The following is a 20,593-nucleotide window of genomic DNA, read 5'->3' as shown; positions in this document are numbered from 1 at the left end:
TCCTTTTGTTTTGGCTTATAGCCAATACCCGCCTTACTATATAGGGCTCGCTCATTCCCAAGTATCGTTTCTAGATACTTGGAACCCAAACTAAGCAATTCCAAGCTTTTCTTTAATTCATCTATTTGTAATGTCAAAGAGGAATTTTCTTCCTTATGTCGTTCAACTTAAGAAGAATTTCCCTCTCACCCTTTGCCAATAGAAGATGAAGAAGTCTCCTCCCTAAGATCTCTAAGCTCCTTTTAGAGTGGCTTAACCCTATCCTTAAACCTAGCTAAAGAATTACTTAAACATTCTATAGTTTCATAAATTTATGGACTTCGGGAGAGATTACCTCATCATTGCTAGACGATAGTTGCTCCTTGGAAGATGAAGCTTCTTCTTCCTCCTCACTAGAGCTCTCACCTCATCATGTATGGTCTTGAAAGTCATGTGTCCGGGTCACCTTGCAAAGCCCTTCCTCCTTTGATGACTTTGACGATGAGAAGTTAATTTAAGTGGCTTTGAGTGCTTTCTTTTTTTGGATTTTTTCTCCTTTTTGGAGTTCCTAACATTCTGACTTGTATTTTTTATTGCATTTAAAACATGTCATGCTAACTTTTGATTTAAATATACCTTTTAATTTTGATTGCTTCTTTGGGTCTTAGAAAAACTTCACACCCTTCTTCTTGTTAAAATTCTTGCTCTTCATCATTTTCTTGATGAAGTGAGCTATCTCACTCGTTGAGACTTCCCGTCGCTCTTGGTTTCATGCTCAATTTCTATAAAGCCTCCTTTTCTTTCTTTTTCAGCTTCTTCTCAACAACCCAAATCAAACCTTTCTCTTTCAGACCAAGGTTAGCTTGTTCATGAAGTTTAAATTCACAAAATAATTAATCTAATTGAACTAAAGACAAGTACTTAGACACCTTATAGGCATCCACTATGGATGACAAGAAGGTAGTCTAGGGAAAAGCTTTAAGTGCATTCCTAACCTCAGTCCCTATTTTCTATCTTATCCTTGATGATATGGAGTTCATTCAGGATCTCCGTGAACCTCCCTTGCATTTGACTCACATTTTCTCCATTTCTAATAGTGAAATTCTACAATTAATTGATAAGCAAATCTTGTTTGACAATTCTAGAATCTCTCGTATCTTCATGAAGCTCAATGAGCTTATCCCAATGCTTTTTGTCCCTTGTGAAGTGTCTTACCTTGTTGAGCTACTCTTAAGACAATCTGTATTGGAGAGTCGTTGCCTTTGCATTTGCTTGCCCTTTCCTCTTCATTTTGGGAGTCCAATCCTTGGAAGGTAGTTGCCCTCTGAATTCGTCCACTAGCATTACAAATTCTTCCATGGCACTATACGAATTTTCAATGTCACTCGTAAGGTAATACTCCATCCTACCTTTTCAACGTGGAAAATTTGTGCCATAAAAAAAAGGGGGCCGTGTTGTGCTATATCTCTTTTGCATTGTCATCTCTTTAAGAATTACTCCTTTAGCGGTTAGTCCTTTGGGAGTGATTGGGCTCTGATAGCAATTGTTGGGACTAAGAGAGGCTAGAGGGGTGGGGGTGGGGGGTGAATACACACTTGATTCTAATCGATGCCATCTCTATAAGAGATTAGTGTAGCAAAAAATACAAACAAAACAATTTAAAGAAAGAACAATTAATTACAAACCAACACAACCTATTTAACGTGGTTTGTATCTTTTCTCCTTGGCAAGAATCCAGAGGTGGAGAAATCTCTTAGACTTCTTTTTGTTATAAGAATGGAACTTTTGTATAAGGAAGAAGAGCAGATTTGAATACTTTTGAGAGCAAGAGAGTTAAGCTTGGGATAAAAAAGAGCACTTTCAGTAGTGATTCCGAGTCCCCAAGGTATGCCCCCAAGGTGCCTTTTATTACATGAGCTCTTCAGCTTCTTTCTAACTTCGGTTATGCTTTTCTAGGTGCCATCAGTCAACTGGTTTGTTACATCAGTCAATTACCTGCATAATAATCTGTAGGTATCCAACCATTGCACAATGTTCTACTAGAACCTTGGGATGCTTATAATGAAATCCCTCCTTTCTTAAATAATGAAATGCATGTAGGATCGAAGCGAAGCGATAGAGGGGGTGCACCAACAGTGCAAAGCTAAATAAAATAAGTTGCTAAGAGCTTGAATTAAAGCCTTCAACCTTATTCAAGCCCTTGAGAAATCTTCGAGCAATGTAGACACTTGTACGGAGTAGTTAAAGAATGTGAAACTTTACAAGTTCAAAGCTCCTTAAGAGCTTATATAAAAATAGCCATTAACAGATATATCTTGCACAAATGACCGTTGAGTCACCAACTAATAGATCAATTAAAAATTTATTCAATTGACTATAGAGCTTCTAGTTGACTGGACTGAACATTCCGTTTTGGCTGTTGCTCAAATAAAAATATTTTGTTCATTGAACTCTCACATTCAGTCGACTATCAAGTTGATTGATCTCTTTAGTCAAGTGGGTTCACCCTCCAGGAAATTGAATATCGTTGGTGGGCTCTTGTTCACTTGACTTGCCTCTTTGTTAGCCTACACAAGTTTTGGGATTGAGCTAGGGCGTACACTCCAACTTGGGATCAACAATCCCCACTTGAAGGCTTTAAACTAAGTTACTAGGTATTTTACTTCTATCTAGCTAAACATAGTACCTTTAATTCCAATCATTATATTTCACTCACACGATCTCTCAGGCTCTTATATCTCTAGGTCTTCAACCTCATTGATGCTTCTCGCTTGGCTTTCATTCCTTGGATACACTAAGCTCCACGAGCTTAATCTATGCCATCCTTCTCCTCAACTTAGTTCACCTTGTTCTAGGCTGTCCTAAAGTTCACTTCGCAAAAGACCTTCAATCTCTCTAATGCACCATGTTTTGCGAACTTGCTCCATGCCATCCTTCTCTTCGCCTTTTGAGTCCACCTCGTACTAAGTCTTTGAACCATCGAGCCCAAATAACCAACTGAACCACAACGAGTCATCCAACAAACAAACTTGACTATGTTGAGTCACCAAACTACGTGAGCTCATGTGTGTACTGTGTTAAGTCCTACACACTTGATGCACATGCTAAAAACATAACAAAAAAACTTTTGCTAAACACTTCAAAGCTAGCTAGTCGTACTTGGCCATTTAGATGCATCATTTTCTCAACAATAACCTTATACAAATTCTTAAAACTTATCTAGAGCACTCCTTAGCATGTCTTGCTTTGTGACTTCCTCTCCAATAGTTATAAGCCCAATAAAGCTTAAATCTTGAAATTTTGGTAATGATATCTTTATCCATCACTTTGAATGTGTCAAGTTGTGCTCTTAAGAGATTCCCACTCAGCTAGCTTTGAGTTAAATGTGCCCTTATATAGCTCAATGATTTCCCCCCTCATATTCCTAGTGCTTTTGTATTTTCTCACCTTTTCAACTCCTCTTTAGGATGACCACATATTAATGTATAAGTCATTCTTCAATTAGCCTTGTATTTCTCTTTTCTCTTCTTTGTTCATTTACAAGATCTCCATTCTTTTCTCTTCGTGGTTCATAAGACTCATCAAGTTCTATAAACACATCAAAATATATCCACAAGTACATCTATCTGTATATTCCAACCAACAAAATCACTATCAAATGTAGGCAAATGGTAGTAGCTTTCTTGATTGCCAGTCATTACTCTTAAATGCTAATTCAAATGTTTGAGCACTTTAATTCCTATTGTAGGAATGATGGTTACCCAACTAAAGTGAGAGAATAAACAATACTTGATTTTGTCATTTTTTTATCCATAAATGTAAATTGCATTCATCTATAAAACTTGTATAAAGACCAAACACACCTTCACCCTTCCCCCCCAATTGTCCGCATAATCTTTGAACCTTAGGATACAATACAAACAAAGTCTTATATATTTGCACTTTAATGTTACATATTATGTCGTCTAGAGCACACACCATTCTCTAAAAAACTCGTTTATTACGAGTTAACCATAATTGATATACCATGCAAGCACAAGCAATCTTCTTCGCCCGACTCCTCCAACCCGTGCCTCGAGCCTCCATCAAATATTTAATAACACTCCTTAAGGTTCTCATTTGATGAGTAATACCCATCCAATCCCGAACATGATCCCATGCATTCTAGATGATCTCACATCCGAAAAATTAGATGGTCTAAGGTCTTTACCTTATTGTTGTGGAATTCTCTCACCCTTAGCCATAAAATGAATGATTGTTTTAGGAGGATATAGGAATCTAAATCAGCTTCACAAGTTGTTGTTGTTGGCCCATCTATCTATAAAAGTCATAAACTTTAACCATGTTTAATCTGCCTTCCAAACACCAAGTTGACATGAGATGTATTGCTGCATCTACCAGACTTGTTCTTTCCAAAATGGTGTTGCAAAGCTAGATTCTAGCTCCTAGAGTCTCGAAAATTTAGTCCCCCTTCCTCTTTGGGATAGCACATCTCCTTCCATGCCACTAGTGACCTCCTTACCCCCCACAAGAACAATCTACATAGACGAGTAACTCTAGATATGATCACTGCAGGGATCGGGAATATGGAGAACTATATACATTCCACCCCCTGCAACGCTATTCTAATTAACTTTGGTTTGGCTATAGAAGATCAGGTCATATTAGTCCATGCATTGATAAGACTTGTTATCCAAACCTGCAGTGGAGCATAATGCATCACTTTTAATTTTGTTGAATCCAGTGGCATACTCAGATACCTGAATGGTAGAGTGAGCCTCAAAATCTATGTGAGCTCCTGAATTTGCTTTAGGTCTGGTCTAACTATGTATGCTGTATAGATGGCGATTTCATCATATCACATTCATCCGAAAAGTTGCTCCATAATTTGAAAGTCCTTGGAGGAGAATTCTAATTATGGTTTAAAATTTCGTGTTGTACTGGGTGGTATAGATGAAATTTATCATTCTGCTTATTGATCGGCATGATACAACACCCCCGTGTGAGACCTTGCCGTTGCATGAGACCTCGTGGAGGTCTCGCGCGAGGCTTCGTAGTCGTGAGAAGGGTCTCACATGCGAGCCCCGCAATCGCGAGGAGGTCGTGCATGAGCCCTGCTATCGTGTGTGAGGTCCACGGCTGCGTGGAGGCTGTGCGTGAGCCTCATAGCTGCTCGCGAGCATCACGACTGCGAGTGAGCCTCATGATCGTGCGTGAGCCTCGAGGCCACCTGCAAGCCTCGCAGTTGGTGAGGCTCGCACAAGCCTCGTGGCTATGTGGAGGCCTCGCGTGAGACTGCAGGTGAGTTTTTTTTTCGATTTTAAAAAATTTCCTTTATTTTTTTAATTATTAATATTTTTTAATAGTTAATTCTTTCTCCTTCCTCCCAATATTTTATTTTTTAAAATTCTTTTTATCCTTAAACACACTTAAACACATAAGATTTTTTTCTTATTTCTTTCCTCCTTAAATACATAGAATTTTTCTCTCTTTAAACTGATTAAAATAATTAAATTCAATTTAATTTAAACCTACTTGATCCTAATTATTATGTCTAAATTTTAATTAATTCTAAATTGACTTTTACTTAATTTTAATTTTAATTATTAATTTAATCTAATAATAAATATTTGTAGAATCAAATATTATAATAATAGTTTTTAATTAACATATTTTACATAAAAAGTAGCGAAATTGTATTGGCGCGATACAATACGATACTGAAACTATATCGTTCTGGTCATAAACCAAAATTCTGATATGGTGAAATTTTAAATCATGATTCTAATTGAGGTAATATCTCTATGTGCCATGAGAATTAAATCACCTATGAATGCTGGATGCATGATCTTCAAACTATCACATCTTGGGTGGTAGTTAAAATCAAGGTTTAAAATCTTGACTCCTGAGCTAGCTGTGTATTATCAACTAACTTTCTCCCTTTGATGAAAGCTGTTTGTGTTGGAACCCAGAACCTCTGATAACCTCCTAGCCAGCAGTTTAATTATGACTTTTGTTATTTGAGGTAAAAAAGAATATATCACTTTTATTAAAAGATGAGGTATATATATATACAAGACTAAAAACTATATATATATATATATAATATAATATAATATCATATATATAACTAATACTCCCCCTCTCTAAGTCAGTTAGAGCGTAGATATTAATCAAGCTCAACTTGTTACAAAGATAATCAATCCAAATTTCATTTAAAGCTTTTGTAAAGATGCCCCTTACTTGTTCACCAATCCTTACATATCCTGTATAAATCAAGTTTTGTTGAATCTTCTTACGAACAAAATGATAATTAATTTCAATGTGCTTAGTTTGTTCATGAAACACAGGATTCAATGCAATATGAAGAGCAGGTTCTCCACTAATATCGCACCATAATTTTGTTGGTACTGAAGCCTTAAGTCCTACTTCAGTCAAGAGTTGATATATCCTCATTATCTTACACATAAACTATGCCATAGTCCTATATTCTGACTCTGTACTGGATTGTGACATAACATTTTATTTTTTACTTTTCCATGGAGACTAAACTTTCTCCAAGAAATAGGAGATTATGTAGGAGCAGCAGATCTGGAAGATCATTTGGGCCGATTCGAAAATGCAGCCTTATTGCATCAATATACGGGTGATATAAAATGTCGTGTTTTCTATGACGCTGTTTGGGTATTCTCCATGTGTACATGAGGTGTCGCCAAAGTTCTACCACTCCTCAAAGCGATAGCAGTGTAATGTTCAACGGGAGTTGTCTCGGGTTGTTTCATAAATTGGCTCAGAGTTCTCGAGGATGAACTAGCGATCTACACAATATGAGTTTCAATCAATCATTTTAGGATGGTTCCAGGTTTGCAAAATTACTATCCTAGATGGTAGGACACAAATCCTATGATCCAAAACATTAAATTGATCATAGATCATGCAAGATCATTTTTTGTAGTAGAATCGAAGTAGGATCTATGGGATTGATAGGATTGGAGCAGGATTGGTAGAGGCTTTGAGAGAGCATTACTTTTGACTCGGGTTAAACTATGAAACCTATAATACATCAAATCAAAGCATGTTTAGAGATCTACAATTAGTTACTGGATGAAACCCATAACCACCAAATTTCAGACCCAAAAAATATCATTTAAAACTTTTTCAGAGGCTTCAAAGATTTTTAATCTTTTTTATCTTTTGGACTATTTTATAGTTTAGGTTATTTTCATCTTATATAGAGTTAGGGTTAGGATTCTAAGACTATTTAAACATCTGTTAGTTATTTTTGAGTTAGTTTTTTTATCAATAATATTCTACTATTTCTTTTTCCTAAAATGATGAATTTTTGCATGCCTATTGCCTAGTATTATATGGAATCAACAGATCTTTAGAAAATTATTTTTGGCATTCGTGTTTGAATCAAAGGTTTCAATAGCTTGCGCTACATCAACTACTTTGTTGGCCTTTAAACTGAGTCATCTTGTGAACGAAGATAACATTCTTTAGGTTGAATGCAATTATTATTATTATGTTAGTAAATATTTTATATTGTGATATGAAAATATAAATATTATTGACTATTAATATGCTAGAATGGTAGTTAAATTACTAATTAATTTAAATTTATACATATAATAATGTCATCTGTGGTATTGAGTGTCAACGATTACATGTATATGAAATATTATTAATCTATTTATATGTACATTACCCTTTTAGATAATTTTTTTAATCATTAATCATGTACCATAAAATTTTAAGGGGTTTTTGTAGGATCGTACGATTCTATAATCCAATCCCTACTGATCCGATCCTAATCCCAAATCGATCCTGGGTAGGATCATGATTTTACAAACTATGGTATGGTTAACAAGATTATCAACCTTATCGGTTAGTTTCTTGATCACTTCCTTGGTGGCAAGATTTTGTTGTCAAAATTTCTCATTTTGTTGAGTTTACGTCGTGATGAAGCCTTATCAAACTCTCCAATTAGACTTTTGTGGTGCTTGTTGAAACTCCAATGATTGCCCATAATTGTTCTAACCTCCTTGATCTTGGTTATTCCTATATGAGAAGTTTGGTGGTTCCTCCAATCGGTAGTGTATGTGTTTGAGTAGGGATTATTCTTCCTCTAGTTGAAATTATTGACGGCATCTACTTGCTCAACTTGGACTCCTTGTGAGGGAGTAACTCCAATTTGACAATTAGCCACTTCATGTCCTATCACACCATAAATCTCACAAGAAACATTGGTTATGCTCACCATGTTAACATTCAAAGAATCAAAGCTCTTGATTACCACATCCATCTTTGTCGAAAGTAGGTCAAGAGTGTTAACATCATACTTACTTGCGGCTTTTACCAGATTACCTTTTTTGGATGCCCATTGGTGGTGATTCAGAGCCACGCTTTCTATAATCTCATAAGCCTCGTTCAATCTCTTATTCATTAGTACTCCACTAGCTGCGGAGTCTTACGAGACCTTTTGATAAGCCCATAAGAGATATTGTTATAGAAAGTGTGGATAATTAACCACTTTTAGAGTCCGTGATGGGAGCATTGTTGCAAGTGTCCTTTGAAACAATCCCACGTGTTGGTACAATCAATTTCTAGGGTTTCAATATTTGACACTATATCTGTGTTTAGTTAAGTTTGATTAAGGGTTGGTCCAAAGAAGATTAGATGTTTGGAAGTGAGTAAAGTTTAATCAAGTCAAGGTTGACTGGATGACAAGAGAAGTCTAGTTAGGTCAAGATTAATCGGATGACTAGCAAGGGTAAAATCTAATCAGACTGAGGTTGACTAGATGACTAGCACAAGTCCAAGCAGGTCAAAAGTTACTGGATGTTTGGCAAGAGAAAGTCCAAGTAGGTTAAGGATGAATAGATATCTATTAAGTGGCAAGTCTAAGCAAGTCAAAGTGACTAGATGTTTGGCAAGGTAAAGTCTAAGCAGGTCAAGGATGACTAAATGTCTACCAAGTGACAAGTCCAAGTAGGTCAAGATGACTGGATGCTTGGCAAAGAGAAAATCCTAAGGGAATGAACCATAGGTGGTGAGAAGTAAGACTAGTAGGTCAAGTAGACTTACAGGATTAGACTTGTATGCTTGTGGTTTGTATGTGTCTCTTATAGGAACCTAGAGTTGGAAGCAAGACGAAGAGCAGACGAATGCAATCAGGCATAGTCGGACCAAGTCCGGAGTAAACCTGACTTGACCTAGGTCGAACCAGACCTAAATCAATTTGATCGATCGATCCATCGGTCTAATCGATTGGTTGGGTTCGGATTTGAACCTAGGTCAGTGACATGGCCTGGTTTAGTCGATCGAAAAGTTTTGATCGACCAATAAACCTAATAATAATGACATCACATGGCTCGATGCAGATCACGATGAACTCGAGCGTGGAGATCAGGTTTGACCAGATTCGATCAATCGATCATGGTTTATAGGTTAACCAAACGAAGCCTATAAAAGAACCTCAAGATCAGAGATCAAGGAATCAATCCTACTATTCTATTCTCCTGCTCTATGCTCGAAGGAAAGCGACAACACGTTGCTCATGCAACTGAGGAAGCGCTGAGAGGAGTTCATGACACTCAAGGGCTTCCAGACCAATCGTTGACAAATCTATTTGTATTTAATTACAAGCTTTGCTTCATTGCTTTATTCTTTTACTTGTACTATTAAATGTATAAGGAGTTTCTCCACCTCCGAAAAAGTTTCGGAAAGGAGATAAGCTAGTGAGTAGGCACATTCTGTACATAGGCCTTTGAGTATTGACCCTATAGGGTTGGGAATCAAGTAAACTTTGATATCTTGTTTAATTGTTATTTATTTAATTTCATTGCAAGTTCTTATTTGATAGAAATGAACACATGATGAAATAAGATAAAAGCGATGATCGATATTCACCCTCCTCTATCAATCCCCACAATCCTACACCACACCTCGAATAGAGATTCTCCATCTTTTTGCACAAAGCTTGTGATGAGGTGTCTCAAATGTGCTATCTTATTTGGAGGAAAATACTTATCAAGGAATTGTTACTCAAGTTGCTACCATGTCGTGATGCTCCCCATCGGAAGTGAATTGTGTCAAACTCTCACCTTATCCCTCAAAGAGAAAGGAAATAGGTGCAACCTAATTTCATTTGCAGAGGCACTGTTATACTTTTGGATTTCATAAATTTTCCAAAATACCTCTATGTGCATATTATGATCATCCATAATTGCGCCTCCAAACTAGTGCTGATGGATCATGTGAGGCAATGCAAGCTTCAACTCAAAGTTGTTGGCATCTACTGAAGGTCTCATGCTAGATTTCAATCCTCTTGCTAGGGCTGGCGTAGTCCTTCAATGGCTTGTTCTCATCGTCGTTCATGATAGAGGATGCTTATTCTTAATCTACCTCTAGTTGCTTTTGTAGGTTCCTTCATTTATGGAAAGTCCTATCAATTTCAAGGTCTACAGGAAGAAGAACTCTTGATTTGTCAAACCTTCGTATAAAAGGAAATCCTGATCACCAAAAAGGGAAAGGTCAGAAAAGGCAGTACAAGAGATAAAAGGAAAAAAAAGAAAAAAAAATAGCAATAAAAGAAAAGAAATCTAGATTAATCAAATCACGATGGTACTAATATTGATTTAACACAGTCCTCAGCAGCAACGTCAAAACTTTAATGTGTGCAAACCACAAGTGCACAGTTGTCATCAAATAATAAAATATCATCTACTAGGATTGTTAAATTGAGTACTAATTTGAATCACAAAGAAGACTATCTAAATGGTTTGAAATTGAACAAATTGTGTATTAAAAAAACAAACTAAGAAAGCAAAGAGTGTTTGTTGGAAAATTAATTTTAGGAAGCAATTCTAGGACATTAGTTTCGCCACGATAATCATTGACATCTTAAATATAATTTACTCATTTACCTTAGTGTTTATGTGCATGAAGGTGATCTATCCTAAGGTACATGATATCTTCTCTTGAATTATACAGATGTATCTACTCAAACGTTGTGCCTACTTTCAAGGTGATCTTACTAAAGCAAACACTTTCTCAGAGAGGCTCCTGTCACGATGCCCCATGATACTCTAGGTGTTATCCCCTACTTCATGACGTTGAATTGGGATAAACTCATTAAGCTCTGTGATATCTAATGGTGCCCTCAAAAGGTTTTAGAATACTTTCATGAACAACCCCTCAAGTCTTGATTTTTATGAGTCAGAGAATTGGGTTCACCTCTCGGTCATTCACCACATCCCTGTAGTATGAAGACGTACGCTAATATCATAATCATGTATGCATACTAAAGTCAGATCATGAATCAACACATCATGCGATAAAAAGAAATAAATTAATACAAAACAAATGTCAATAATGCATCAGACTACTCTCTCATTCTAGAATTAGGAGAACTACTCCATGAAGATGGAGTTACAACCAAGAGATATAATAGAAAGCATTCTACAACTCAAATCAAGGAGAAAAGTGAGAGAAAGCTTAGTTGTTGTGTGTGTCGATGTCTTCAAAAGAACTCTAAACTCTTAGGAGGACAGAATCCTGACAGTTGATTAGAAATAACTCTCTCCTAGGGTTCCTTATCACGAGGAAACCCTTGATGCCTCAAACATGAGCCCCTTGATGCTTTTTAAAGCTTCCAAAGTCATTCAAATCTATTACAACTTTCCAAAAATATCAAGGCATTGCTACCAGACCACGACCACGTTGGAAAGAACAACCTAGCCTACAAGGTGTTTCTTCAGAAAGCTCTCAGTGTGTACCTTATGATGTCTTGATTCTCCATGGATTATCCGATTGCATGTAGCCCATCGAGAATGTTCTAGAGTAAGGTGTGAAGTTGACTAGCGGACTCTCCTTCCTGCATAGTTATGTTATATAGATTGTTTAAAAGCAAAGTCCTTTTGCTTACCTTGGTGTCAGACATTCCTTCGTGGAGCTTGATTAGCTTGTTTCACAAATCTTGCATGTTGATGAAGGGGCTAACCCTACTGAGTTCCTCTTTGCTCAAGCCACATTAAAGAATCTAAGTAGCTTTAGCTTCAGCTTTGACTTATTTTTTAATGATGGGGTTCCATTCCTCACAGCCCATTGGACTTCCATCTAGTTTGGTAGGTAGCATGAATCCAGTCTGGATGGAGATCTACATTTTCACTTGATTTTTCAAGTGAAAATCCATGCGACTCTTTCAGTAACTGAAGTTATCTCCGATAAAAAGCGGGGGATAAGCTGTTAGATTTGAGAGGTGTCCTAAGGCAATCGCCTTACGGTTATACTATTTGTTATATAAATAGCAATTCACTATTTGAATACATATTTTTTATGTGTTTGATTGGATCTTAAACTTAATTACTGAATATCCGCAATACGATTCATAGCATGAGAAAAATTTATGATTGGATCACAACTAGTGAGCATTTCTACATGTGCAATTATGAATGTATTAAAAGTATCCCTAGTCAAGGAATTGATGAGCACGAACATCATCGATTCTGTCGAGACTAGCATGTTTAGATTCCTTGGTTAACCAAGCAGCCGATCTCACTGTTGGAGACATTGGATGTTGAGAGTTAAACGTAGATGTTGGTTAAAGGTAACTAGTTCATTGGAGTGACCTGCCTTGAGACTTCATATAGTTCTATGCATATGTCAATAAAGATCTTAATGTAACTTAAGTGCGAGTTTCTTTTGACTTGCAATATTCAAGTCACCTTGGTCATAAAGACTTATACTTTAACATCTTAAACAAGCATCTCTGAGGAGGTGTCGACCCGAGATGATTGGGTATAAGTCAAAGTGTTCGAAGGTATTTGAATAGCCCACAGAAGATTCACCATTCCTTGGAAAAGAAGACGTATACCCTGCGGCCGCTTGTCAGGATTGTTACTAAAAATCTTTGGCCAAAGCATTATATGTCAAGAGTATGACACTCTTGGACACATATATAAGTAACTTGAATCTATAGGACAAGAAAGTAGCTTAGGCTAGGTGTAACATAATCAGCCTAGTGGGGACCAACACATAGACCATGTCCTGAACCAAACGGGTATAAGACGGTAAAAGGAACGAGGCGCATTTAATTGGAGTTGTTGATAGGTTTAGAAGATGTTCTGGAATCAATCATTGATTTTTTGATCAATTGAGGATCATGATGTACTACTAGGTGCCACTCATGATCATTCCATAATTAATGGTTAATTACGGATGGCCAACATAACCGGGAACCTATTGGATCACACGCACTACAAGTTCTCCGAAATACTTAAAATGAGTTTGAGAATTGGATTCTCAGAATGAGAGAAATAAAGTCTGGTTAGACTAGACAAAGGACAAAATGATGGAATTCATATTACAAAGATGAAATGAATGAAATCGATTTCGTTCAAATCAGAGGTCGTTTGGTTATTGAATCAAACGATTTGATTTTAAACCAATTTAGTTTAGTTCATGATGGAAGAGGTTTTGACAATAAGGAAGAAATGGTGAGATTCGTCTTGTGAAGACAAAACAAATAAAACTGGTTTGGATCAAATCCGAGTTCGTTTGGTTAATGAACCAAGCAATTTAGTTTTGAACCCAATTTGTTACAGTAAACCCTAAATGAACCCGATCTAGTTCGATTCGCTACAGTGTTGAACCTGGTTTAGGGTTTCTTGGTTTTCCAATTTTCTTCAGCCCGACGCGCCACACTGTAGCGGCTTATTCCCTCCGATAAAAATAGAGCTCTCGCGGTTGGGAAGGGGTGCTCGCGCGAGAGAAACCCTACCGGCGCCGCTTCTCCGCCCAGCACCGTTGCTCCACCCGGCGCTGCTTCTCCGCTCGACGCCACACTGTTGCTCCTCTTCAGTCGCGAAAAACAAAGGAACCAAGTTCCATCTTCTTTTGGTGGATGAGTCGTCGTCACTAGTCATAAGCGAGGAGAGTTGAAACCCTAATCATGAAGTTCGTCGGATTCCCTCCACTCGTGGCAAACTCCACTGGAGAAGAGCAAAAGTCAGAGCCTTAGCTGCTGTCATCTTCTATTTTGCCGCCCGCGTGGAAGAGGATTTGGGAAACCCCTAGAAGTGTGACAGCCTCCTCCCATCGCGCCTTCATCTCCCCGAGCCGCTTTCATTTTCTCCTCCCCTAATTGTGATTTAATCCGGTGTTGCCGATTGCTGGTTTTTCGAGAGAAAGAGTTTTGTGTATTTGGGTTGTTTTCCATTTTGCTATCGGTGTCGGGCACCAGCAAGCTATGTTGTCTTATGGACAACAACCAAAGGAGAAGAAACCTTGAGCAGATCTCTTGTGAAGAACCATCTCGCTATCTAATCGTCGGAGTTCTCATAAAGGGTTGCCGCTAACCACCAATGAAGTGTTCATTGAGGATAGTTGTTGCCGAAGAAGAACGTCATTGATAACTCTTGTGAAGAGTTGTCTAGTCGTGGCTGATCAAACCCCGATCGTCCGACGACCGTTTGTCAATTTCGCAGAAGCTTACCAAGCTTTCCGGAGATTTTTCCATCAACGTAGGAAAGGTTCCGATTATTTGTCCCAAATCGGCGGTCAAAGGTTGACCACCAAAAACTAATACACCGAGAATACGATTCTCGGTGATGGTTTCGAAATAAGGCTTCTCTCGATTCGATCGTCATCGATCATCGACTAGTACTGATGACGATGACGCGACTCGTGGCTTTCGAAGCTGTCCGGACAAGAGCTTGACGTAGATCACTAGTAGAGGCAGGACTTCGACAAGGACCACTCGATTGATACAAACACCGCTCAATGTCATCAATGAGGTACACATTGAATAATTTATTATTATACAAAAATTTTAATTTTCTGTCATGCCTTGTATGTTGTTATTTCTTGTCTATGTATGTGTGTATGATGATAATTAACTTTAATTATTTATTTATTTTCGTTGCACACGTTTGTGAAACGTGTAAACACACGCATTGCACCTGGACGATCCCAACTTAAGCTATGTTGTAACCCTCTTGGTGTTCTATTTAGAAACTTGCCCTCATAAAAAAATATTGTTCCAAGACTTAGTCATTAGTACTGCGGGAAGAATAATTACTCGAAAGAAAAAGTCACTCGAGTGGTGCTGCACCAACTTTGAGCAATTTCAAAAAACCAACAAATTTGTTAAAAGAGGTGATTGCACCAATTCTAGTTAAGAACCAAAAAATTGAAAATGAAAAAAAAATCACAAGTTCGATTGGTGGTTTTATCAATTTGAGTACTCCGCTCTGATACCAATTATTGGATCGAGAAATCAGTGAATAGTGTGATTCATACTCATTTAGAAATTGTTTAAAAAATAAAGTAGTGTAGCTGAAGTAAAACAGAATAAAGATAAGCACCCAAATCCACCTTTATTTTTATTTGGTTCATAGTCTCTGACTACTACTCCAAGACCCGTAGTCACTTTGATCGCTTTCGTTGGGTAATTGCTATTAGCCTTCTTCTCGGAAGAGAAGAAGGTTTCTTTTATAAAGATAAGATTCAGTAGCAATCTCACCGACCCTTAGAATAAATCAGTACAGAAAAAAATGAATATGAATACAACAAACTACATGTTACCAAAAGCTAGGCTTGTTTGAGATCATGGCGATGTCACGTCGTTGTTGTCACGTCATTGTTGTGTCATTCAGGCTTGAGCATAGTAGATTTTTGACGTTAGAGCATTGGCACAAAATGGAAGAAGAGAAGCGTTAAAAGTGTTTCCTAAGGTAGTGGTTCGAAGGTACTTTTATTGACCATTTTGGGTATCTAAATCCCTTCTGAACACCTCCAGTACAACTTATTTGATCTGATTTATTAGTGAGTTATCCACCTTTAGGCATCTAAACTCCTTCCGAGCACCTAGATCGCTGATATGGATGCATCTAGCCAAAGCTCTATCTGCATTGAATTTATCCCTTCCCAAGCACCTGGATACCTTCCGAGCACCTGGAATCTGGAATCTGATGTGTCCGGCCCAATAAGGGTTTGTCAATTCAGTTGGACGCAAGGCTATCAAGGTGCCTGGAACCACTCGGGCTATCCGGATCTCGTTGTTTCTGGCTAACTCCCATTTGTTGCTTCCTACATCACAGTGTTAGCACAAATATACAAATAGTATGAATGACAGTTTTTCAGCTGTCAATCTCAACTTCCGATCTCCTGTGAAACCTCAAGTTGGACCAACGCCTACTACTCTCTTTCCGAAAGTGCATCCTCACTACTCCATTGGACCTGTTTGGACTTTTGCTCAGCTCGATCTTGACCGTCAAGACTTTCTGCTAGACTTTCGCCCCTTAATCCCATCTAGACTTCTGCCTGGTGTCCTCAACCCCTCAGACTTCCTATTCGATGTTCTTGATCAGCCAAGACTTTCATCTAGTCCCTCCGACCAAGACTTTCTTGCCTAGCTTCAACTAGGACTTCCTTGTTGTACTACCTACATGCTTAGATTAGTTCATCAATCACAAACAAGACTTAATTTTAAATCTTTGCTAACATCAAAACATAGATTTAATTATGGGGCTCCTTGCACCAACACGTGTTTAGCCTTGGATGTCTTTATCGATCAGTAGCAGGTAACACGGTCATGTCAGAAGACACGACCTACCCGTGTAAGATACTAGAAGTACATATGCTGCTCCAAATTAAATCTCGTCTTACTCAAATTGTGCATGACCGTGTTGCAGGACACGACTAGACCGTCGTGCACCATGCTAGAAATGCATGCTCCAAGGGTATTTTGACGTCGTTTTAGTTCTAAATTCACGTCCTATCAATAAAAATGTATAGAAAATAGATCTCTGAACTGATGCATATAAAACAATACTGAAAATATATGCATAAAATACACATCAATATACAATAACAATTTTTCGTTGAGTAGCCTAATTCTCTAATAATTTCGATCTTACACAACTATTAAGTTAATGCTCCAATATTTTACAATGAGAGAAATTTTTTTGGCACATACTCGTAATCAACCCTTTGTATACTGTTCATTTGTCATCCTAATCTTGACTCTTCTAACCAGCTCTTCCGAGGCATCCACTTCCATCAAAACACGAGCATAGGCTATTGTTACATTAGTTCGAGTCATCATGTTTGTATATAGAGGCTTGCTCACACCATAATATGTTTGATCATGATCATCGAACTTGAAGTACCAAGGATGATTTTCAATAGTAATGATCATCCAAAAGCAAAATAAGATCCATTGTTTAACACAATATTTTGATCCACCTCTTTTTGAAATTTGATGATTATCCTACCACTACCATGATTCGTGGATGAACATGGCGCCTTCCACGATTCACATAACTGAAGGACAACAACATTTTCTTTTGGAAAAGTACCCAATTATACAAAATCCCAAAACTTGTCCTATATCATCTATCTCATGAGTGCCCTTCTCCACCGCCTCCTCCTAATTTGGTATTGTTTTCAAACCAAACCCAACCGTCTGCTTATGATTAACAAATTTCCCAAGAACCCATTGTTGGTTTCTCCATTTGTTGCTTAAGCATTTCAACCGTAACCTTCGATGTAAGTCCCTATTCTGAATCTTCATCTCCATCATTTAAAACCAAAACAAGGAAATAGAACTTGGATCCTCTTGATTAGACGACGATAAATTGCTAGAAGAGTTTAGTCCATTATCCTCAATAACCTCCTTGTTGGAACCAACCTTGGTTTTGATTTGTTTTAGCTTTAGATGACCTTTGTTCGATTCGAACAATCAGCAAAACAGGGGCCTCCATAGCCACAAGCACTTTGATATTAACCTTAACAACCCAAATAGGAGGTAAAGGAAACCCAACAACTAGCATGTTCGAGAATTACTTCTCTTCCACCTCCAAACACAATAAGGTTCGATATTGCAATATTTTTTCCCCTAACCAATCTGACATTGAGATCTTTTACATCCGAATTCCGATCAACCTTCGATTTTGTGATCTTAAAACTCCACCACACTCCCAAATCCATTGATTAGTAGTGGAATGAGATCAAAGTAGATGTCAGACGGTTAATGGTGAGGAACGAGCCAGAGGTGCCTGGGTATTTTGCCCTAGATGAGAACTTCTCTCTAATGTCTTTCTCCTGTTCTCTTTCTTTCACTTAAATATCTTTAAAAAAACAAAATTAGTGATCTCGTAGTCCAATTAAAGTTGTCATTCAACCAAGCGACTGTGAAATCGTGGTCAGGCGTTTGCTCAGCCAACCAACTACGATTTTGTGGCCAACTTGACCTAAATTTGCCGTAATTTCGTAGCTAGGTTGAGCATTTGATCGTGATGTGCGGCTAGGTGATTGCTCGACTAGGCAATCATGATTTTGTGACCAACTCAAATTAATCGCCTCGCTAAGTTAAGTGACTACTTGGTCGAACGACCACTCGATCGAGTGACTGTCTGATAGAGTTGTTGTCTGACCCTGCAATTGTGACCAGGTTGTTAGAGCTCGCCACAAAATCTATGGTGTTTTTTTTATTCATCCTCAGTTTGATTTAAATAAGTGGATAAATAAAAAAAGAGTACTTTGATAAATTGAAAAATAAAATGTATAATTTAGATATTTTAAAAAGATAGTACGTGGTTGGATAAATAACCGTTTATTATTTCCATGTGCGGTGGCAGGTTAAAGTAGACAAGATGAGGATGTGGATTTGCCCGCCCGCCCCCGATTCGGCACCAGCAACTCGTATTGCTGAAAAACCGTTTGCTGGTGACCGCGGGACGGGATCTATATCAGCTTAATTAATATAAATATGCAAAAGAAAAGAAACACCGGGACTGCGACACACTTTCATCCTCCATCCTCAACAACTCAGAGATCAAATAGAGGCGCTTAATTAAGCCAATGCTGTCTTGTCTGTGAATGCAGAGCTCGTAGTTAGTTATTCATTCCGCCTGAAGAAAATAGCGAGAGAGAGAGAGAGTTGGTGCTGTGTCAAAGGCTAATTACTTGAGGCCATTTGTGGAGCTTAAATCCAAGATGGTGAGTTTTACAGCAGCTGCAGCACAGGAGCAACGACGGACGCCTGATGTTCAGCCCTTGCCGGCCGAGGTGGATTGGGAGATGCTCGACAAGCGGCGGTTCTTCGTGGTCGGCGCAGCCCTGTTCTCCGGCGTGTCCGCAGTGCTCTACCCGGCCGTGGTGCTGAAGACGCGGCTGCAGATCGCTCAGCCACCGCCCCCGTGCCTCCGCGCCGCGGCGACCATCCTCCGCCACGAGGGCCCCCGGGGCTTCTACCGCGGCTTCGCCACCTCCCTGGCCGGCACCGTTCCTGCGCGGGCTGTCTACATGGGCGCGCTCGAGGCCACCAAGAGCGCCGTCGGAAAACTCGTTATCCGCCTCGGCGTCTCCGAGCCCACCGCAACGGCTGCCGCCTCCGCCGCCGCCGGAGTCAGCGCTGCCATCGCCGCGCAGCTCGTCTGGACGCCCATCGACGTGGTCAGCCAGCGCCTCATGGTTCAGGGCACCTCCGCCTCCAAGTACCGCGGAGGAATCGACGCCGTCAAAAAGATCCTCTGCTCCGACGGGCTCCGCGGCCTCTACCGAGGCTTCGGATTGTCGATCCTCACCTACGCCCCATCCAATGCCGTGTGGTGGACGTCCTACATCATCTCCCAGAGACTGATCTGGGCCGGCATCGGCCCCCAATTCTGTGGAGTCGGCAGCCGCGAGATGAGGCCGAGACACGGAGCTGTAGTAGCGGTGCAGGGTGCGAGCGCGGCTGTGGCCGGAGCAGCTACGACAGTGGTAACCATGCCGCTCGACACCATCAAGACGAGGTTGCAGGTCTTGGAAGGTGGCGCCGAGAAGATGACGGTGGGCCGAACAATCAGGAGCCTCCTACACGAAGGGGGGTGGAGGGCGTGCTACAGAGGGCTGGGGCCACGATGGGCTTCTGCATCGCTCTCCGCCACCACCATGATCACTACCTATGAGTTCTTGAAGCAGCTGTCAACCAAAGACGGCGGCTCCCAATCTTGTAAACAGACCTCAAATCAAAACAAATAAGATTTCGTGCCCATTTGAATTTCTCCATGAATCCATGTCAACGTCAACTCAATTTCACTGGGTGTTCTCCGTAGAACGTAGAACGAGGGCGGTAGCTTAGCTGAATACACCGTCACTAGTTAGCTTCTATAGCTCAAGTTTGGATTCAACACAGAAATTGTTTGTATGACTGTATGAGTACACAAGCAGCCATGATAATGCAAAGACCGCTCAATGAATCACAACTGCAGGAAGATTTTAGATGCATTGCGGAGACTTAACGTAGACACACTAATTATATTTGACCGAAAGTATCTCTACTTGTGGTTTGTTCATTGGAGTGTTCTGTTTGTTTGGTTAGTGACTGTTAAGTTTCTCCATGGAAGCAGAGGGCTTAGCCCTTGCCAAACAATCCGACACCTTCTCCCTGAATTATGATTTCAATAGTCCAAAGTAAAGGCTAGTACTTTTCTACAAAGTTTAGTAATTTTCTTGCCAATGCTGACATAATAATGGTTGTAACTGGACCCTTTATCATTTCTTGTTGAAATCTAAAGTTCTGACTTCTTGTAAATTCAAGTTTTCTCCTTTGCTTCTAATTCCA

At 39.2% G+C, this 20,593-nt stretch overlaps 1 protein-coding gene across 1 annotated transcript; it reads left to right on the top strand.

Annotated features, from left to right (window-relative positions):
* Positions 1-18,803: 18,803 nt before the first annotated feature.
* On the top strand, positions 18,804-20,214 carry LOC141845464 (uncharacterized). Its single transcript, XM_074733515.1, has one exon. The coding sequence runs from the start codon at positions 18,982-18,984 to the stop codon at positions 20,008-20,010; it is 1,029 nt and encodes a 342-aa protein (XP_074589616.1). The 5' UTR covers positions 18,804-18,981; the 3' UTR covers positions 20,011-20,214.
* Positions 20,215-20,593: the final 379 nt, after the last annotated feature.

The sequence above is a fragment of the Curcuma longa genome, chromosome 14, assembly GCF_044706935.1.
Source record: "Curcuma longa cultivar G26 ecotype Majalengka, Jawa Barat chromosome 14, ITB_CL_G26_1.1, whole genome shotgun sequence".
In the NCBI taxonomy this organism is placed as follows: Eukaryota; Viridiplantae; Streptophyta; class Magnoliopsida; order Zingiberales; family Zingiberaceae; genus Curcuma; species Curcuma longa.
Note: the sequence above shows the minus strand (reverse complement) of the source record. Positions and strands in the feature narration are given on the sequence as shown.